This window comes from Leucopleurus acutus, assembly GCF_964270905.1.
Source record: "Leucopleurus acutus genome assembly, chromosome: Y".
Taxonomy (NCBI): domain Eukaryota; kingdom Metazoa; phylum Chordata; class Mammalia; order Artiodactyla; family Delphinidae; genus Leucopleurus; species Leucopleurus acutus.
Genome location: NC_139164.1, coordinates 15314163 through 15335981, shown reverse-complemented (window position 1 = coordinate 15335981; position 21819 = coordinate 15314163). Strand labels below are relative to the sequence as shown.

At 43.1% G+C, this 21819-nt stretch overlaps 1 protein-coding gene across 2 annotated transcripts in view; it reads right to left on the bottom strand.

The window, feature by feature from the left end:
- Positions 1 to 4369: 4369 nt before the first annotated feature.
- The window catches only part of LOC309978883 (collectrin-like), a 31948-nt gene continuing 14498 nt past the window's right edge, over positions 4370 to 21819 (bottom strand). For both annotated transcript variants that reach the window (XM_082865545.1, XM_082865544.1), the window contains exons 4-6: positions 18433 to 18546; positions 13569 to 13763; positions 4370 to 4745 (exon numbers count right to left, since the gene is read on the bottom strand). In XM_082865545.1, the coding sequence (XP_082721671.1) occupies positions 4715 to 4745; positions 13569 to 13763; positions 18433 to 18546 (340 nt within the window). In that variant the 3' untranslated portion in view covers positions 4370 to 4714. The remainder of the gene's footprint in view (positions 4746 to 13568; positions 13764 to 18432; positions 18547 to 21819) is intronic.

Here is a 21819-nt window from a genome sequence, read left to right as displayed (position 1 = left end):
CAACGGATGGACAGAACCCTAGGACAAATGGTGGAAGCAAAGCTATACAAACAAAATCTCACACAGAAGCATACAAATACAGACTCATAAAATGAGGAAAAGAGGAAAAAATAATATATCTTGCTCTCAAAGTCCATGTCCTCAATTTGGGGTGATTCATTGTCTATTCAGGTATTCCACAGATGCAGTGTACATCAAGTTGATTGTGGAGATTTAATCCGCTGCTTCTGAGGCTGCTGGGAGAGATTTCCCTTTCTCTTCTTTGTTCTCACAGCTCACAGGGGCTGTGAGATTTGGATTTGGATTTGGATTTGACCCCGCCTCTGCGTGTAGTTCGCAGGAGGGCGTCTGTTCTTCGCTCAGACAGGACGGGGTTAAAGGAGCAGCTGATTCAGGGCTCTGGCTCACTCAGGCCGGGGGGAGGGAGGGGTACGGATGCTCAAGGTGCCTGCGGCGTCAGAGGCCAGCGTGACATTGCACCAGCCTGAAGTACGCCATGTGTTCTCCTGGGGAAGTTGTCCCGTATCCCGGGGCCCTGGTGGCGGCGGGCTGCACAGGTTCCCCAGAAGAGCGGTGTGGATAGTGACCTATGCTCGCACACAGGCTTCTTGGTGGTGGCAGCAGCAGCCTTAGCATCTCATGCCTGTGTCTGGGGTCCCCGCTTCTAGCTGTGGCTCGTGCCTGTCTCTGGAGCTCCTTTAAGCAGCGCTCTTAATCCCCTCTCCTCGCGCACCAGGAAACAAAGAGGGAAGAAAAAGTCTCTTGCCTCTTCGGCAGGTCCAGACATTTCCCCAGACTCCCTCCCGGCTAGCTGTGGTGCACTAAGCCCCTGCAGGCTGTTTTCATGCCGCCAACCCCAGTCCTCTCCCTGCGCTCTGACCGAAGCCCAAGCCTCAGCTCCCAGACCCTCCCACCTGGGCTGGTGAGTGTCGGTCGGCACCGATCCTCTGTGTGGGAATCTCTCTGCTTTGCCCTCTGCACCCCTGTGGCTGCACTCTCCTCTGCGGCCTCAAAGCTCCCCCCCTCTGCCACCCGCAGTCTCCGCCCGTGAAAGGGCTTCTAGTGTGTGGGAACCTTTCCTCCTTCACAGCTCCCTCTCACTGGTGCAGGTCCCGTCCCTATTCTTTTGTCCCTGTTTATTCTTTTTTTTTTTTTTTTTTGCCCTACCCAGGTACATGGGGACTTTCTTGCCTTTTGGGAGGTCTGAGGTCTTCTGCCATCATTCAGTAGGTGTTCTGTAGGAGTCGTTCCACGTGTAGATGTATTTCTGGTGTATCTGTGGGGAGGAAGGTGATCTCCATGTCTTACTCTTCCACCATCTTCTTAGTTTTCTATTAATCCAGTTTTCTAAGTCTCTTCATTTCCTTTTGAAAGCTTTATGCTTTACTTTGCATTTTACACTCTGCTGTCTTTTTTCTTTTTGCCTTTATTCTTTCATGTGCTGTTACCATATTTTTACTTCCGTTTTCCAATTTGTTTCTGCTCAGTACTTAATAGACAGAAATAGACAGAAATTCCTGAAGAATTTTCAAAGGAATTCAAGACTACTTGCAGGGGCCTTTGCTAAGATCCAGTAAGACTCTGTTTGATTCTTAGAAGACTGTGTTGACCTTCTTAAAGGTGCAGTTTCATTTTCATACATTTCAAGCCCCCCAATTCACTCATAGCACTGCACTTTGCCTTTCACTTTACTGAGATAAATACAAGTCACTCTGCTATGCATAATTGGAGCTGTCCTCCTACCCATATTTTTCAATTTCACCGATCTACTCTTTCATCCTTTTCAAAGTAAGCTCTGTCTTCTTCTTCTGTATTTGACTGTAATGCTTCTCTTATCTTTAAGGTTTCTGTTTTGGTCACCTCCTTTCACCCACTGACTGGAGGGATTCTTGTCCTATGGTTATGAAGATACCTGAACACAAAACAATAGACAGATGAGAGTAACAGCATTTTACCAACTGCATACAGCTCAAGAGAGGAGGAACATCACATTACACAGTGACTGAGTACTGCACTCATGAAAAGAACAGGGATTGTTGGAAGTAGTTTTTGTAGTATCAATAAGATCGGGTGCCCCATGGTTCCCATGGGAGGATTTAATCTACTTGTTTGGATACTTCAAATCACTGGCAGAGAACTAAAACTTGTTACTCAGGGATAAACAGGAAATGTGCCTCGTCCTTTTGATAAAGAGTTGTCTAGCTAGAAGACCTTATCTACAGGAACACAGTGGAAAGAACATGAGATTAGACTATTTCTGGCCCTCCCATTTTCCTCTGATGTCAAGGCAAACTTCAAAGCTGGGTCTTAATTTTAGCCTTTTATTGTAACTGACCTCTTTATGCCTTTAAGCTTTGATGATGACTGACAAGTGCCTCCCTAGAACACAAAGTAGGCACCTGATCAGGAAAGAGGGCCACAAGGCAAGGTAGACATCAAAAACAAGATTGGTAGAGGTGTCCTCCTTTATGGCCAGTAATGGCAGCTGAGAGAACTGTATGATATTGGTAGATGGTGTATGTGTCTTCAGGGAGTGTGAACTTACATTAATCAAAGCCTGTGGCAATTGTGAATCTCAGCGAGAGAGCAGGTTGGGGGAAGAGGACAGAAGAGCAGAACTCAATTGCTATTGTTGCTTTGTAACTTAAATATGAGTTCTTTGAATATTCCATTATGCTCATTAGGAGAAATGGAAGTTCCAATGAGTATCTTCTTGAAAAATCTAGCATTTGTATTCTGAGAAATAAAACAAGTGTCTTGGTCAAAATCAGCAATGTCTGGATTCCAAAGGCAATAAGGAGTCTCCTGGTGAAGTCCTTATTATGTCTATAGAATATGGAGATACATCTTTTATTGTGATTTATATTTTGAGGCAACATACCCCCGGAGTTCTTTACCCAAAAGGGCTGACTTCTAGGCAATGGCCGAAGAGTTCACAAAAGCAGTAAGAGAAAAAGTAATGTAAGAAATATTTGAAAAAATTGAGGACTTCCCCAAATTAATGTCAGATACCAAACCACAGATCCAGAAAGCTCAGAAAACACCAGAGAGAATTAAAAACAAAAACTATAACTGAGCATGTCATTTCAAACTGCAGAATATCAAAGATAAAAGAAAAAAAATCCTTAAAAGAAGCCAGAAAAAAAATAGCTTACCACCTATAGAGGAGAAAAGGTAAGAATTATACCTTTATGTGGGATAAAGAAGGACATTACATAACATATTACATAATGATATCATATATATGATAAAGACATAACAATCCCCCACCCCCGCTTTTTTTTTGGTCTGCACTGCATGAGGTATGATGTTAGGCATGAGGCTCCCAGACTTGTCAAAGATTCTCTTGTCCCAGAAATCTGTAGAAACTTCAAAGAGGCAGACCTGAGTGGATCACATGGCTGGGATGGTGGACATTGCTGTGGTGACCAGGATGGACTTCCACCGGTATGGAAGTCCCTTAGAAACTTAGTGAATTTCTAGTGGGTGAGGAGGTTGGTGAAGATGCCCCAAAGATGATCAAGGTAGAGGTCCTTATTAGTCCTACATGAGAGCTCATTTCAAAGTGCTTTAAAGAATATGGTGGAGGAAGGCAGAGAAAAGAAAGAGCTCTTGTCTACAAAAGAATGACAACCAATATAGAAGGTGCAACAGAAACAGAAAATCACCAAATAATAATAATAATAATAATTGATTCTGTTGAGGCTCCTCAATGGATGACTAAGGAACAGCATACTCACAGGGTCTCAATGTAACACCCCTACAAGCAATGTACTAATTATAAAGAGACATTTGATTTTTGTAAAGGGAGAAATTTGGTGAATATCACCAACGAGACAAACTGACAAGTGCCTCTAGACGTGATGCACCGAGAAGATATATTTTTTAAAAATAAAATTCTCTGTTCTATGTTCCTGCCCTACTCCATCACCAAACTTTTCTGACCTGAATCTCTCAGGAGGAACTAATCAGTCAACTCCAAATTAAAAGATATTTTGTAAAACAGCTGACAGCATAGAGTAGGCACTCAACTAATGTGCTTAGCATTGGATAGACAGACACATGAGTAGCTGGCTAGCTAGTTAGATAAATGGATGGATGGATGATTGGACGGTAGTTGGGTGATGGAACAAACAACTAGATGGAAGAATGGATGGACTAATGCTGTAGGCAAAGTTACTCAGACAGCAGCCCAAGGTAGGTTTTGAATGAGATCTATCAGAAGAAAGAGGGAAGGAAGGGAAGAAGGAAGGAAGGGAATGTACACATGTGATATTTCTTGTATTTATTGAATAGTTATTTTTTCAAATGGATGGAGGAAAGTACTCATTTTCATACCTTAGGAATTAGGAGTACTGATTTTGCCAGGCTTCACCGATGGTTTATTAGATAATTTCAAATAGGTGGAGTTTATAAAGAAAAGTAAAGTAGCATTTCAATACTGTAGATCCCACTGTCATCACTTGGAAGTATTTTGCCATTGTGCATGCCACTTTCAAATGTCAAAATGTATCACTACAGGCCCAATGCTGAGAGTGGAAGTTGGTGGGTTGTAGTTCCAGTGACTTAGGTAAGGACAGGCTGCTGTGTTTTCCCTTCCTCAGGGTGAAGATACTGTCCATTCCAAGCATCAGTGGTCAATGATCAGTGCCAGTTGCAGTAGGCATACAATTTCTTGTGTTGAGAAGGTCCTCCAGCCAGGGGAAATCACCTATCAGAGGACTAGAATTCTTTGGCCCCTCCTCCTGTAGACAGGGGTATCTTGTCACTTTCCACGTCGTCCAGAAAGCAAAAGACAACTGACATTCTATAACCATCAAACACATCACTTCCATTCATAGTATCCAACATTCATTCAATAACTATGTTTTGAGTGTCTACTATGTGTTGGAAGAGACACAGTTCTTGTCCTAAAGTGAAAAGAAAGGGCTCAGTAAAAAAGGAAAACTCCAAATTTCACTCATCCTCCCTTCCTTTTCATGGATTATAAAAGAGTGATGGTTCAGTAAGAATGACACCCTAGCAACAAATGTATATTTATAAATTATCATCAAACATGCCTAGCTCATGCAATTTCTCCCCAAGTCACTCCTCATTGGGCTTGGAGTGAATAATAATTCTCCATAGAAATAAACAGGTTTCTAACAGTCAAGTTTTACCCTGAAATTTGTGTATGTAACTATGAAAGTCATATTACAAAAATCCTTGTGGATGGAGCTTTCTGAAGTAGGTGGCAATGCAACAGCAGTCTTAGAAATGATGGTTGCCAGTGTTCATTTGCCGGTTTCTTCAGTTTAAGAAAATGTTTTTACAGAGTTAGAAGAAGAATTGCAGAGAGCTGGACACTTGCAGATCATGGCAAGAAATCCTGCCTCCCCTTCCCCCACCAACCACAAAGGAAAAATAATCCACCAGGCATCACAAGGAATGGGGAAGAACAAAAAAGGAAGATGCAGATGGATGAAGACAAGTTTCTCTTCCTTAGAAGAAGGATCTCTTAATCAAAAAGATTCTGAGCAAAATCGCTGTGGAAATTTATCAAAACGTGAGCCATGTCCATGACAAATTAGGTACATATTATTCTTTTGTGACCTTAGACCTAGTTGTTCACAGTCTTGGCATTGCCAGGCTTCACAAACTGCAGTGTCAGTAACTTGCTGGCTGGCGGACATGATAAGAAGCTCGAAGGTTATCATCTAACAGTAATACAGCCCTTTGTCACATTTCATAGTGTGTCCTGTAATAAACTGAGTCACTGCCTGCACATTGCTCTAAGTATAATAAAACTTAACTATCTTTCTGGATCATTCTGATTTGATGTTCTGCTAAAAACATGAATTCTTTTTCCTGAAAAATAAAAATGAGTGTTAATGACTTTCCGCTGTTCCTGCATGTCAGGTGGTTCAGGAAGAGGATTAAACAAGCAAACAAACAAAAAGCATGACTAAAACACCTGAAAGTAGCTCTTAGAAGCCTTAGTGTGGCTATTTCTCATAAATCCACAGAGAAGATGGGCAAAAGAGGGGACCAAAAATGTACAGGCATACCTCAGAGATACAGCAGGTTTGGTTCAACTTCAATAAAGCGAGCAACACTACACTGTAGTCTATTAAATGTGCAATAGCATTATGTCTAAAAAAATCACAGTACATACTTTAATTTAAAAATATTTTAGAGATAAAAAATGCTAACCATCATCTGCGCCTTCAGCGAATTGTAACCTTTCTGTTAGTGGAGGGTCTTGCCTTGACGTCAACGGCTGCTGACTGATCAGGGTGGTGGCTGAAGGCTGGGTGGGTGTGGCAATTACTTAAAATTAGACAAAAGTGACGTTTGCTGCATCGACTGACTCCCTTTCATGAATGACTTCTCTGTATGTAACAGGCAATGCTGTTTGATAGCATTTTACCCATAGGAGAACTTCTTTCAAAACTGGAGTCAATCCTCTCAAACCCTGCCGCTGCTGTATCAACTAAATATTTTAAATCACTGGTTGTCATTTTGACCATCTTTGCAGCATCTTCACTAGGAGTAGATTCCATCTCAAGAAACCACTTTTTTGGCTCATCCATAAGAAGCAACTCATTTGTTAAGGTTTTGTCATGGGATTGCAACGATTCAGTCGCATCTTCAGGCTCCACTTCTAGTTCTAGTTCTCTTGCTTTTTCCACCACATCCGCAGCTGCTTCCTCCACTTAAGCCTTGAACCCCTCAGAGTCATCCGTGATGACTGGAATCAACTTCTTCCAAACTCCTGTGAATGCTGATATTTGCATCCCTTCCTATGAATCATGAATGTTCTTAATGGCACCTAGAATGGTGAATCCTTTCCAGGTTTTTGACTGACTGCCCAGATCCACCACAGGAATCACTATCTATGGTAGCTGTAGCTTTATGAAGTGTATTTCTTAAATAATATGACTTGAAAGTCTAAATTACTCCTTGATCCATGGGCTGAGGAATGGATGTTGTATTAGCAGGCATGAAAACAAATTAATCTTGTTATACATCTCCATCAGAGCTCTTGAGTGACTAGGTGCATTGTCAGTGGGCAGTAATATTTTATAAATTTATTTTGGCTGTGTTGGGTCTTCATTTCTGTGCGAGGGCTTTCTCTAGTTGCGGCGAGTGGGGTCCACTCTTCATGGCGGTGCATGGGCCTCTCACTGTCGCAGCCTCTCGTTGCGGAGCACAAGCTCCAGATGCGCAGGCTCAGTAGTTGTGGCTCACAGGCCTAGTTGTGGCTCACGGGCCACAACTAGTCTGCTGTGTAATACAGCCCTGCTGTGGGATCCTCCCAGACCAGTGCTCGAACCCACGTCCCCTGCATTGGCTGGCAGATTCTCAACCACTGCGTCACCAGGGAAGCCCCAGCAGTAAGGAATCTTTTTTTGAGCAGTAGGCCTCAACAGTGGGCTTAAAATGTCCAGTGAATCATGTTGTAAACAGATGTGCTGTCATCCAGGCTTTGTTATTCCATTATAGAGTGCATGTAGAGTAGATTTAGCGTAATTCCTAAGAGCCCTGGGATTTTCACAATGGTAAACGAGCACTGTCTTCAATTTTGAGTCACCAGCTGCATTAGCCGCTAACAAGAGAATCAGCCTGTGCTTTGAAGCTTTGAAGCCAGGCATTGACTTCTCCTCTCTAGCTATAGAAGTCCTAGGTGGCATCTTCTTCCAATATAAGGCTGTTTCATCTACATTGAAAATCTGTTATTTAGTGCAGCTACCATCATGAATTATCTCAGCTAGATCCTCTGGGTAACTTGCTGCAGCTTCTCCATCAGCACTTGCTGTGTCACCTGGCACTCTGACGTTATGGAGACGGCTTCTTTCCTCAAACCTCATGAACCAGCCTCTGCTGGCTTCAGACTTTTCTTCTGCAGCTTCTTCACCTTGCTCAGCTTTCATAACATTGAACAGAATCAGGGCTCTGCTTGGATTAGTCTTTGGTTTAAGGAAATGTTGTGGCTGGTTTGATATTCTATCCAGACCAGTGAAAATTTCTCCACATCAGCAATAAAGCTGTTTCACTTTCTTATCATTTGTGTGCTCACTGAATTAGCACTTTTTATTTCCTTCAAGAACTTTTCCCTTGCATTCACAACTTGGCTACCTGTTTGCTGTAAGAGACCTAGCTTTCAGCCTGTCTCAGCTTTCAACATGCCTTCCTCACTAAGCTTAATCATTTCTAGCTTTTGATTTAAAGTGAGAGACATGTGACTCTTCCTTCCACTTGAAAACTCAGAAGTCACTGTAGGGTTATTAACTGGCCTGATTTCAATACTGTTTTGTCTCAGGGAATAGGGAGGCTGGAGGAGAGGGAGAGAGATGGGGAACATCCTGTTGGTGGAGCAGTCAGAACACTCAATATTCATCATTAAGTTTGCCATCTTATGTGCGCGTGGTCTGTTGACCCCCGCCCCCCAATTTCAATAGTTACGTCAAAGATCACTGATCACAGATCACCATAACAAATATAATAATAATGAAAATGTTTGGAATATTGCAAGAATTACCAAAATGTGACGCAGAGACACAAAGTGAGCCAATGCTGTTGGAAAAATGGTGCTGACAGACTTGCTAACGCAGGGTTGCCACAAGCTTCAATTTGTAAAAAACACAGTATCTGCGAAGCACAATAAAGTGAAGCACACTAAAGTGAGGTCTGCCTGTATCGGGTGGCCCACGTATCTAGGGGGTGTTGAGGATCAGGGTTTGCTCAAGATAAAGTAGTGGCAGCTAGAAGCAGAAACAGTATTTTTGTCTTCAAACAAGATAGGGCTGAAAACCCAAGGCCCAAGAACAGACAAACAACAAAGGACAGACAAATATGATTTCAAAACAGGACAGAGTTAATTATTGGGGAACTGGGATTGTGGTCATCATCAGTATGGATGAGTCCTGGGGAAATAGCAGCACTGCTGGAATGATTTTAGTGGGCGTTGCAGCACAGTGAGACTGGTGATGTGATGGCAAAAACAATAAGAATTAGTATCTATTACACGGCAGACTAAGTGCTTTGTACACATCATCTCACCTAATTCCTACTGCAGTACTATGTAGTTTTTATTATTATCCCTGTTTTTCAAATGCAGGAGCTGAGACTCAAATATGTAGAGCAACTTGTCTTTCAGAATGGGATGAAACTGGTGAAAGGAGTAGACCTAGAACTCTATTTCATCTCCCCAGGCTTCGCTCAAAACACATATTTGATTTTGAGTGTGTACATTTAAGAACAGCAAAGTAAAACGATTATTAGCTCTAACATTTATGATTTCATTTCCATTTCTATTTTCAAGACAATTTATTCACTTAATTGAGACTGTAAGAATGTGAAGTTTCAGTATATGAAAATATAGGCTGAGCCCCAACCCCTCGTGTGAAAAAAATCATAGAAATCCAAATGCGCTTCCCTTTACTATTGACCTTAGGCGAAGAGAAATATAAACAGAAATAAACCAAGTGAATTTACTAGTGACTCTGCTCAACTGCTAGCACTAGCTAGGGTTCAGTGTCCTGAGTCCTTGACCTGGCTTTGTTACAACTACAAGATTATCATCACCTTATAGGCAAGGACCACCCATGTTATCTATGTATGTCTCTTCTATAATACATTCTAGAGCTCCTATCACATAATGGATGGTCAATAAAGGAATAAGATATTTTTACCTCTCTGGGCCTTGGCTTCTGGAGAGATGGATACAGATCATTGTTTAAGATTCCTTCCTAAGAAAATAACATTATCACAGTCTATTTATATGCAGGAGTCATGAATCAATTCTACTATATACATACAAGTCTGAAATTGTGCTCTCTGTGACTCTTCTGTTATAGCACAACGTGCCAGGTTACATAGAATTAGCACTTTGTAACTGCTTTTTGATGATGATGTTTCTTTACATTGATACAGCACTCCCCAGTGTATGAAGCACTTGTGTGTATTCTCCAATTTTGTCTTCCCATCATCGTAACTATTTAAGAAAATATTATCCTCATTTTCCATATATGACCTTGACTGGATCAAGGTCATTCAGCTAAAAAATGCCAGGGCATGAGACTGGAACCCGAACTAGGAGTACTGATCCAGTGCTCTTTCAACTAAAACACACATCACATCATCACCATCATCACCATTACTATAAAGCTGACCAGAAAGCTAAAATAGCCACTTCCAGGCTGGGGCTAGACACAGATCTAGTACAGACATCACTGTCAAGTATATGCAGTTAATCTTGGTTGTCTTCCCACATACCCAACTCCCTAGCTGTTCCCCAAAAGAAAAAAAAAATCACTTTTCCAACTTTTTTCCTTCAACAAATCTCTCAATTCTTCTAACTGCTGTTCTCAACTAGATGGTAATAGAGAAGCAACCTCCTCGAATTATTTCACGAAGAGGCGGCAGTTGTAATGGCGAGTTGAAACTGGTTGGTACAGGCTTGCTGGAGGTGACTCAAACATTCAGAAACTTCAGACTGGATAGGAAGTCAGCAAATGCTACAAATCAGGGTATCTTTTTCTTTTTTTAGAGAGCTGATTAGTCAGTCCACCACTATTATAGTAAACAGCAGGCCTAATAAGATCACTTGCCTTTTAAAATAGGTGTTCGTTAACTAATAAAATCTCAAGCAATAAGCCACTGAACTGGAAAATTTTCTGCAGTATGGTGGCAATATCTGGATGGAAAAGAGATCTTTTTCCAGCATCCCTTAATCACAGAAATGGGTTAAGCTCATCTTGGATAATAATAATTACCGTTTATTTAGTACATACTATAACCTAGGTACTTTATACACATTTTCTCACCCAATCCTCATGGAAGTCCTGTGAGACATTATCTCCCCATAACAGATGGAGAAACAGACCCACAGAAATTACATGACGCAACCAAGGTCACTCAGCTAAAGGGTATAACTAGTATTTGAGTTCACCTAGTTTGGGCCACCAGTGACTGCATACTTTCCACCCAGCGGTTCTGAACAGTCAGTGGAATGCTGTTATTGACACAGCTACCAGAATAGTTAAAGCTTTACTTGAGAAATTTCTTCAGTAGTAAGTATAAAGATGCACATGTCTTAGAGGACACTGGCACTCTTCTCTGCAGAAGCAGAATGGTGATTCAGATGACCCTGTGGTCCCTCCTCGTCTTCTAGGTTTAAGATTTTGTACTACACAAACTATGTTCATTATTATCTAATGTATGAATTGGATTCTTGAACAAATCTTTGTCTTCCTCACCACTAAAGACTTTCAAGGGCAACTCCCATTTTTTTCCACAATTAGAAAACGCTTTCATCACAATGATCAGGGCTCTCCCCACTTCGAACTGCACCCTCTCCCCACCTTTGAAGCAATACTTTGCCCAAGAAAAACCCACCAAATTTTTTCCGTATCAAATGGAAAACCCAACAAATCAATTTCTCTTCAGAAGATTGTCATAACTGTCCTGAGTCTATTTGCTAGTTATTGATGCTCTCCAGGTTGACACAGGAGAATTGTCCATCTGTTTCCTGGTTTGAACATGAACTAAATTTGTGAAGGCAAGGTTGTGACAACAGCCTCCCTTCTCCCGGGCAACAGATTATGATGCTACACACTCAGTTATTATACTACTGCAGAATCTGCTCAGAAGGAGGAAATAGCTGATCCCAGACTAACGAACGAGCTGAAAGAACAGCAACTGGCAGGATAATAAAATAACAGTAACAGCTAACAGCAGTAGTGCCAGGCACTACTTCAAGAACTCTATTAACACTTTTGATCTCAGCAAATTAATTCTTTCTAACATACCTCACTGTCACTTGAGCAAAGTTATCTATGCACAGACAGTAAAGAAAAATTTAAACAACTTGACTCTAGCACCACAACCTTATATTCTTGAGCTTGCCTGACTGTATTGCCTGTATTGCCTGTATTTCCTGATATCCACACAGTTCATGGATTACATACAAGAGCAGAGTCTAGGCAATAAATACTTGGAATCCAAGCAGTCTATCTCCAGAGCCCATTCTTCTACCTCCTTCACCATAGTGTACTAGTGAGGAAATTGGGAACGAAGGAGATGGTGTAAATTCACAAAGGTTACAATTGTTGGAAACCATAGAATCATAGCATTTCAGGATTAAAATAAAACTTAAAACTATTAAACATAGTTATTCAAGTACTGCAAGAGAATATTTCTTAATATTCTGAAAAACAAAATAAAACAGATTAATAATTTATACCAAGCCTCTCAGCATTATGTGTCATGCCAAGAGCAAGAAAAGCAAGCAAGTACAACTTGATCTTAATCTTTGAGCTTAATTTGGGCACTACACGTAAATCACTTTTATTCCATAGCATTTCACTTACCATTTGTGAAAAAAATTATAAAGCCCCAAATTAAAATGATTACCTTCTGCTAATAACCAGGGTGAACCATATGGAAAGTAGAAAGTCTCAGGAGAAACATTTAGTCAAACACACACTTGGCCAAACACAACCTGCATGTCCCGTGTGGGCACCAACACTTTTGAAAACCAATGTGTGTGCCTGTGATTCCCACTTACCAAAATTCCTCTTCCTTGGTATCAGAAGGGAAGGTTTAGGCACATCAGAGTGTCTACAGAAGAGTTGAGGACTCTCTCCACTGCCCCTCTGGATCAGAGGTGCTTGTAAACAAAATTATTTTCTCCTTTCATTGTGCTAAGAAATCTTGTCTCCTCTCTACCTAAATAACTCTCCCACTGGTCTGAAACTCTCTAATACCAATAATTTATAGACATCAAAGTTTGCATGTGCCCCAGAATCCAGCTAAATGAACTCCAGGAGTGGGAATCTAAATGTAAGTACTTAAATTGGAAGCTGTGAAACTAGGTGAATTAGAATAGCCTAGATATTCATTAAAACATATTTTCTTCAATTGTACATCAACAAACTTCAATTAAAAGAATGCACCTCCTTCAGAGAATCGACTTTAGTGGGTCTGTGGTAGGGCAAAGGAACCTATATTTTAAACAAGTGTTCCAGGCAATTTTGATGCAGGAAGTTGATTCAAAGGCCACTGTGAAGAACACGGGTCTATATAAAATCATAGGCACTAGAGGGAGAGCATCCATCAAAGGGAGGGAATATAAAACACTGCAAAAGTGTGTAGAACAAGATGGCAGCTGCAGGCACTGGAAGAGGCAGGCCAAGGTGAGGAGGCATGAAAAGGACTACGGAACTACTAGTCTTTGGAGGTGGATGACTAGCAAAGATTAACTCTGCCTACCCAAAAAGTCCGCTTAGCTCTGTATATCCAGCTTACAAAATCATAACCCAGATATTAAAACCAATTCTAGATATAAAACATTCACATGGTATAGAATAGAAAGAAAGATAGTAATGGAAGGACTCATAGTTAACCTAGGGACACAGACTCCAAAAAGTCTCCAAAAACATAAGTGATATTTTGAAAAATCACCAATTTTTTCAATTTCAGATATAACACATTTTCTTCAGCTAGGGGAAAATCCTCTCCTTGTTTTTCCAAGTCATGAGTAAACAAGAAAATGTTCTTTAAATCACTCCCTTTAAATATCTTACCTTCTATGTTGCCGGATTCCTGACAAAATCAATAGCATGGTTGCCACTATGATGATGCAAAACATCACACCAAATATAATAATCCAGACGGGCACAGATGGGCCAGTAGGTGGTGCAAGAGTGGAAGGAATTCTTAAAAATTCCAGAGTCTGGTCATTCAAAAAGAAGGCATTGTTGATCCGGTTCCTAATCATTCTAAAATACAATGATGATTAAAAACAAATGAAACAAGACAGAAGAAACATTAGAAACAGAAGGTATAACCCTATCTCCCCATGATTATAACTATCCATGATTATAACTATCTCTATAAACAGAGCATCCCCCTAGCAGGAGACTTCAGGTTGAACAGACAGTGTGATGAGGACCATCATGCTGTGGTTTTCTGTCTATAAGTGGCAGTGCTTGTTGCCAGAAAGATGCTTCTTTATGTACTACTGCCCTCCACTGTTGATAATGTCCTAGAAGTAACTGGAAGTCTTGAGCTTTGAGCTCTGCCCACCATGTTTTATTTCCTGAGAGGCAGCATCTAGATTAAAATGACAGAACTCTATTTAAGGTGCCTTACAAAAATACCAACAGCCTGAAAAGATAAAATAATATGCAAAAAGTGGGTGATAAATATGAGAAGAAAAAACAAAACCAGCAGGAGAAAAGAGAACACGAAGCCAGGAGCAGCTGCAAATCCATCAATTTGATCTTTTTTTTTTTTTTTCATTCAATTCAACAAACATTTGCTGGAAATTTACTAAGTACCAGATCCTGTGCTAGGTACTGGAGATACAAAATGAAATAAAAATACCCAAGAAGCTTACAGTCTAGAAGAGTGGCCCATCAGTCCCTCCACAATCACAGTGCAATCACAGTGCAAGGGGTAAATATGGGCACAGTGGGAGCACAGCAGAGGGGTAAGTACACAATAGTAAAATGTCAGAGCTGCTTTCCTAAGAAGGCAACTTTTGAGCTGTGCTTTGAGGGACAAGTAGGAGTTCTTTAGACCAAAGTGTGCAGTGAGCATAGGAATTGGAGACATGGTATGTAGTATGATTTGTTGCATCAGCTGCAAGTAGTTCCATATGACTAAAGTAAATGGTGCTTTAGGAGTCCAAAAGTCTAGAAAAATATGAAGGTAAATGCATTACTTTTCCCAGGGAAAATCTGTATTTTTGGTGGTAGTGGCACTTGGGAGGGGGAGGGGTTGGTGGCAGTTAGGGAGGGGTTGGTAGCAAAAACTTATTTGACTGAAACTATATTTCTAACTGGAATTTGCAAATTAGATGAGGAGATTTCTTGGACATACTGTGTGGCCTTTATTGAATTCACACTAGGCAAGCTGACTTCAACAACCTCTAGAGCAGCACTGAAACCAGAATATAATGTGAACCTTACGTGTGATGTCACATTTTCTAGGAGCTGCGTTTAAAAAAAAAGTAAATAGTAACAGGGAAAATTAATTTTAATAACATATATTTTGGGACTTCCCCGGTGGTCCAGTGGTTACGACTCTGAGCTTCCAATGTAGGGGACCCAGGTTCGATCCCTGGTCAGGGCACTGGATCCCACATGCCGCAACTAAAGATCCCACATGCTGCAACTAAAGCTCCCCTGTGCCGCAACTAAGACCCAGTACAGCCAAATAAATAAATACTTAAAAAGATATATATATATTTTGCCCACTATATCCAAGAAAATATAATTTCAACATGTAATATCAATTTTAAGTTGGTTCACATTTTATTTTGTGCTAAGTCGTTGAAACTTGGTGTGTACTTTACACTTAGAGCATATCTAATCTTGGACTAACTACATTTCAAGTGCTTGAGAGCCACATGTGGCTGGTGACTACTGATCCTGAACCTGAGAGTAAAAGCTGGAGAATCTCTGCAGACCAGCACCGGGGTATCAGGAAAGACCTCCTTTAGCAAATGAAATCCTATGGGGAGGCCTGATTATTCATAAATGGGAAGGAGAATCCCAGCCAGGGAATCTGCAGCAGGGGATAATTTCCATGCAATTTTAATCAAACTACGGAATGTCTTCTTTTTTCGTAACCTAATTTTGCTAACACAGTAACACAAACCTTCCCACAAAATAACGAACCCCACTACCAAGGTATAACAGAGTAAAGTGAAAAGTTGCTCTGCATTCTCATTCTGTCTACCTGGTTGGTTAGCACTCAGGCTGATAAGAGGTTCTAGTTTAGTACAAACTATATCTCCACCTACCACTGAAATCCCCAAGAGGCGTCAATCACCATGGATATCTTCTAGCCAAGATTGGCCTTGAATAAGGCCAGGCCCTCAAAACAGATCAAAAGCAGGCATCTTAGAACTGGTCTGTCATCCCCTCACCTAATTCCATAGGTGTGGATACTCTAGCAGACCGGGAGGAAAAAAAAAAAAAATCACTGCATGTGCTGGCGGCATGCCTGCGTTCAAGTTGTCACTCTTTATTTTTCTAGGTGACCTGAGCAAATCAATTAATCTCCCTGAGCCTCAATTTCCTCATTTATAAAGCAGGGATAATAATAACAGCTCACAAATGATTGGTGCTGATACTAAATGCCACAGATGCATCAGAACATGCCTTGTGAACCAGAAAATATTATGCAAGCATTAGGCGGAACTAGCATTATTTTGCCCAACCACATAGGCTCTTCAGCCTTGAAATTCCTACTACCTGCCTTCTAGGTACCATCTCCTTTGTTTTCACTCTATCCTTCCCTCTTGGTACTGTTTCCTTTATTTTCATACAATCCTGATGAGCCCTATCCATTCCCGGACATAAATTCCCATTCTATTGGCCATTCTCACCCCCTCAATAGCCCTTCCTACTAGGGCCTTTGAAACAGACATTGTGTTGTAAACATATTCATCTAGATTTTCGACCTTCACCGTAAACACTCCTCCTCCTCACATTAACTGAAGCCTGCTTTAACCACAGTGCCTTCATTTTCCTTGTAGCCCTCCCTCATCACAGGGCTTGAATAAAAATCCCTTTTCTCATGAAATACAATATTCCTAATTCTTACTCCCTAAGTAGTGGCTCTTAGCAGTATTCTTACTGGCAAAAGCACAGAAACAATTTAGCTCAAACCTTGTTAGGGCTTCCCTGGTGGCACAGTGGTTAAGAATCTGCCTGCCAATGCAGGGGACACGGGTTCAAGCCCTGGTCTGGGAAGATCCCACATGTCGCGGAGCAACTAAGTCCGTGTGCCACAGCTACTGAGCCTGCGCTCTACAGCCCGCGAGCCACAACTACTGAAGCCTGTGCGCCTACAGCCCGTGCTCCCCAACAAGAGAAGCCACCGCAATGAGAAGCCCGCGTACCGCAACGAAGAGCAGCCCCCGTTCGCCGCAACTAGAGAAAGCCTGCGCACAGCAACGAAGACCCAACGCAGCCAAAATAAATTTATTTATTTATTAAAAAAACAAAACAAAGAAACTCTTGTTAAATCATTCCCCATGGGTATAGAGCCTCAATGCCTTTGCTTCAGCAAGGGAAACAGATGATTATTCACACAAAAACATTTGGCATTTGATTATACACTCATTATCTTAAACACTGATATTTTACAAAGAGCAGATGAGTTCTTTCACTAGCTATTTCTCTTTGGTAACGAGAAAAAATATGCTTTTCAGTAACTTGTAAATAAATCCTTTGTAAGAAGAGTGAACTTTGTTTCATTCTTTTTCAGGAAATAGTTTAATTTGTGAACTCATTCTTCCAATACACCTTTGCCCAACACCAATCATGTGTGGGATATGATGTTTTGACACACATAAAGTGCATATTAATTGAAATAAAAACAAACTGCTTCCTCTGCTTCTGGGCAGAAAAGAATACATTTCACTTCTGAAAGTTTGTTATAATCCCAAGGAGAGGAGATGGGGAACTGTCAGGAAAAAATGGGTAAAACTTCAAATGGGCAAAAAATATGACTGAGAGTCCTGCAAATCTACCTTTCTGGACAGTTTCCACCTTTTATTGTTTTTGAGTTATTTTGCATATGTGTAAGTTGGAGAAAACTGATACAATGTAAATGATTCTTGTCCACAGAAAATCAAGGTGAATTGTGTCTGGTGGAGCACTGTCAATGGATAGACTGGTGTATCTTTTAATAAATAAACATGACCATTCTTCAATTCCTGCATTTGCATGCTGCCTTGAAGTCTCCTTTAAACTGGTTTTAACATCTTACTAGTTCCCTCATTAACTAATAAGATAATAAAATCTTTGATAGCATTCATTTTTAATTTGTATGAAAGTCATGCTTTTACCTTTTTTTCAAAAAATTATCTTTTAAAGGTAAAGACTTTCACTTTGCTGTACAGCAGAAACTAACACAACATTGTAAAGCAACTATACTCCCCTAAAACAAAACCCAAAAAACACATAAGCATTTGGGCTCGAGAAGGCACATGATGAACCATCACACAATAGTGCCGTATAAGGTCTTCTCGCCAAAAGAAGACAGTACTAAACCTTCTTAGCTAATGTATAAACCAGGGCTTCTCAGCCACAGCACAATGGATATTTGGGGTTGAATAGTTCTTTGTTGTGAAGTGCTATCCTGAGCACAGGAGGATGTTAACTGGCGTCCCTAACTTCTGCCTACTCCATCACCAGCACTGTACAACAACGTCTCCAGACATTGCCTAATGTTTCCTGGAGGCAAAACTGCGCCTGGATGAGAACCACTGATCTATACTAATCTCTATTCCAAGAACACAAAATGAAACCTTTGGCATCTTAATAAATAAATCACTTGGAACCAGAGAGAGAAGTCTTCAAAATCTATGAAAACAGCTGAATTAATCAATAACTTGATTCACCAGTGGAAGGCGTATTTAGCGGTGATTACCTTATGGCTGGCTGTACCTCAACAGCAGGAAGGGTGTGATTCCTTGAAGGACTGGTAACCACAAACCAGAATGACACCCACTGGGTTACACTGCAAAGTAGGACGTGGGAAATTCTGCAGATGATGAGAAGAAAAAAAGTACATTATGCGTGAATAATACCAAATTGCATTAGACATTCCACTCTGGTGTTATTACCATCTTAAGAGGTGAAGAAATGTCCTACTAAGAAGAAAATAATATAGGAAATTTCCTTTATTTCAAAATCATAGACTTGGGGATCATTCCTAAAACAAGGAATCTACCAAAAAAGAAACAAAGGGAATGGCTCAGTAGAGGGCATTAGGTATCTCATTCTTCGTCACCTGTTAGCTGACAGCATCCCTGTTTCTTCAACTCTTGGCCTCTCTCTCTGACACAAAATGCTTTTGTGTTTCCTCATCAGGATCTTCTCAGTGTCCTCTTCATTCAGCCTTCCACCTCTCAGAACCAGACAAATCTGTTGATCGAGGACTTGCTTCCTCTGTTGGCCACTGTTTCCACCCCTCTCCTACTCCAGTAACAGGGGTTGGCCCAACAACAGACCTCCAGACTGAAGTGCTGTAACATTTACCAGCAGGCTTTGGACACTGTTTTTGCGGGTACCTGCTCCCAACTATAAGTTGGAAATGGGCCTCACTCTAGTCTGTATACCTGGATCACCAGTAGAAGTGACAAGAAAGAAATGGCAATAGTGTTCAGTTAGACAGTCTATATATGAATGTATGAAATGTATGAACGTAGAAAAATAAGAGAAGAACCCAAAACAAACCAACGTTGTCGGAGCTAAAACATAAATCCTGAATGGCTTTCACCATATCCTTATAAGCAAAATTGCAAAAACTGACATTAGCAACCATTCTAGAAGAAACACACAGCCTCTGTAAAAATACAAGTAAATTCGCTCTTTTTCCTTAAAGGAGCATTCATTCAAGTGCATTTTGTTCATTTTTACAATAATGAAAGAGAGTGCCCCTCAGTCAATTTTCTGTAATTTTCAGGACCTGGTACAAATTATTATATTTCCTCCCTTTAAATGTCAAGGGCAAAAAGTGGAGGGCTCCCCCGCCACCCAGAGCCAAGCGCCTGGGCCAGCAGTGGGAGCTGAAGGATCCCCTATGCTCAGAACACAGGGGCGCCCCGCGACGCCCCGAGTGGCTCCGCGAGGCCCCGAGTGAGTCCGAGAGGCCCCGAGTGAGTCCGCGAGGCCCCGAGTGAGTCCGAGAGGGCCCGAGTGAGTCCGAGAGGCCCCGAGTGAGTCCGAGAGGCCCCGGCCTGGCGCGCGCAGGACCTCGTGCCCAGAGGTTCCAACGCCCCGCGAACCATCCCCCACCCCGATGCCAATGGTCGCCTCAGCGTCGTAAGCTTGACGTCTACAGACTTCGGGGCCGCCCAGAAGCCAAAGCCCGTCGAAGGTCCGACCCCACTGACCCGCGAGCATGGGCAGCTACCTGAGCAGGTACCTGGGCACGGCCAAGGCCACGCAGCCAGCCCACGCCCGGAAGCGCCGGGCCCCACGGTTCCCATGGACCGGGCCCGCCCGCGGCACCTGCCTCCCGATGGGCCGGGCCGGGTGCCAAATCCTGTGCCACCGCCGCCGCCGCCGCCACCGCCGGGATCGCGGGCTCTCGTTCCGCAGCAGGCCGCTCCCCGCCATCCTGCGCAGCTGGAAGTACTACCCGGTCCGCGGGTCCTTGGTGCTCCAGGCCTGGAGGCGCCTTCCCAGAGGGCCGCCCCTCCGCACCTTCTCGAGGCTGGGGTTTTCCGGCCGTGGCAACGGTTTCACGATGAGGTCCCGGTGGAACGCCCGCCTCTCCTGCCACACGCAGAGCCTGGTGGGCGTCCGTACCGCCCCCGTTGAAAGCCTAAGCAGCTTGTCCACGTGTCCGCCCAGCCAGGAGTCCCCGGAACCCTGTGCCAAGGAGACCGCGCTGAGGGCCCTCAGCCGACGCGAGCAAGGACAAAGGCGGCTCGACGGGCCTCTGAGGTCTGACAGCCCCGAGCCCAGGCTGTCGGCCTTCCGGCCCGTGTTGAGGAATGGAGTGGTCCCTGCCTTTGTGCCCAGGCCGAGGCCCCTGAGAAGAAGCATCTGCTCCCGGTGCAACCGCCTCCGAGAAGAGGACACTGAGCCCCGGCCTGACAGCAGCCCTGCCTGACGCCCACCCTGCTGTGAGGCCCGTCCCCCACCCCCCCACCCGCACCCCCCCACCCCCCCACCCTCATCCCCACCCCCACCCCCAACCCCACCGCCACCCCCACCACCGGCCCAGGGCACAGTCACAGAGCCTCGCTGCAGAGATGGGAGCGGATCACCGCTCCCGGGCCTGGGCCTCCTGCAGCCTGACGTCCCCCTTGAGTCCTGAGAGCCAAAGCCACCTCCTCCTGACACTCAAACCCACATTTCTTTTACCCAGCTGACCCCTGCCCTACCCCTGCCTGAGTCACTGGCACGGACCGCCAGGCCAGCTCCCTCCACTCCAGCCAGGAGCTGCCAAGCCCCAGAGCCACCTCTCCTACCTGCAGAGCCCGCCCCGAGGAAGCACCGCTGACGTCCAGGCCTGCACTCCCTCCTGCCCACCCACCCTTGCTGCCTTTGCCCCTGAGAAGACCCTTCTCAGGAAGGCGTGCGTCTCCCCTACTGCCCACTTCATACGGTTTAAAGGTGGTTCTTATTTTAAATAATACTAAAATAGCTTCATTATCCTAGAGATTGTCATGGTCTTTCTTTCAAAGATTCAAACATTAGGATTTCATCCACATGATGGTTTCTCCACCCTGGCTCTGTTGGGGCCAGACAAGTCTTTGTGGGGTGCAGACCTCTGCATTGTAGGGTTTTAGGAAAATCCCTGGTCTCTGTCCTCTAGGTGCCAGTAGATAATCCATATTGTAAACATACAACGCGTCTCCAGGCCCTGCCAGATGTTTGGGGGGCGAGGGGCGGGGCGCGCGGTGCACAATGACACTGGTGGAGAGCCACTGAGGGACAGTGCCCTCTACTGGCAGAAACATCACGCCCGGTCTCCCAAAATGTGCCTTTTTCAAAGACACAGAGAGGAACAAAATGAAGTGGTGTGTGCTTGGCAAAAAAATATCCCCCACTTTGCAGAATGCTGTGGGGTGCGAATGACTCATGTTTTGGGCCTTATTAACAATCAGACAATGCGGTATTTTAAAATGAGCTACTCATTTATCATCTTCAGTTTCGCAAAAATTGAAAAGTTAAAAAATATCAAATGCTGGAAATGATGCAGAGAACTGGAATCCCAGGCAGTGCTGTGGGTGTTGATAGGTCCAGCCCTTCTGAAGCGGCATTTGGAAGTGTTTCCTAGAACACAGTGCAGCCACCAGAA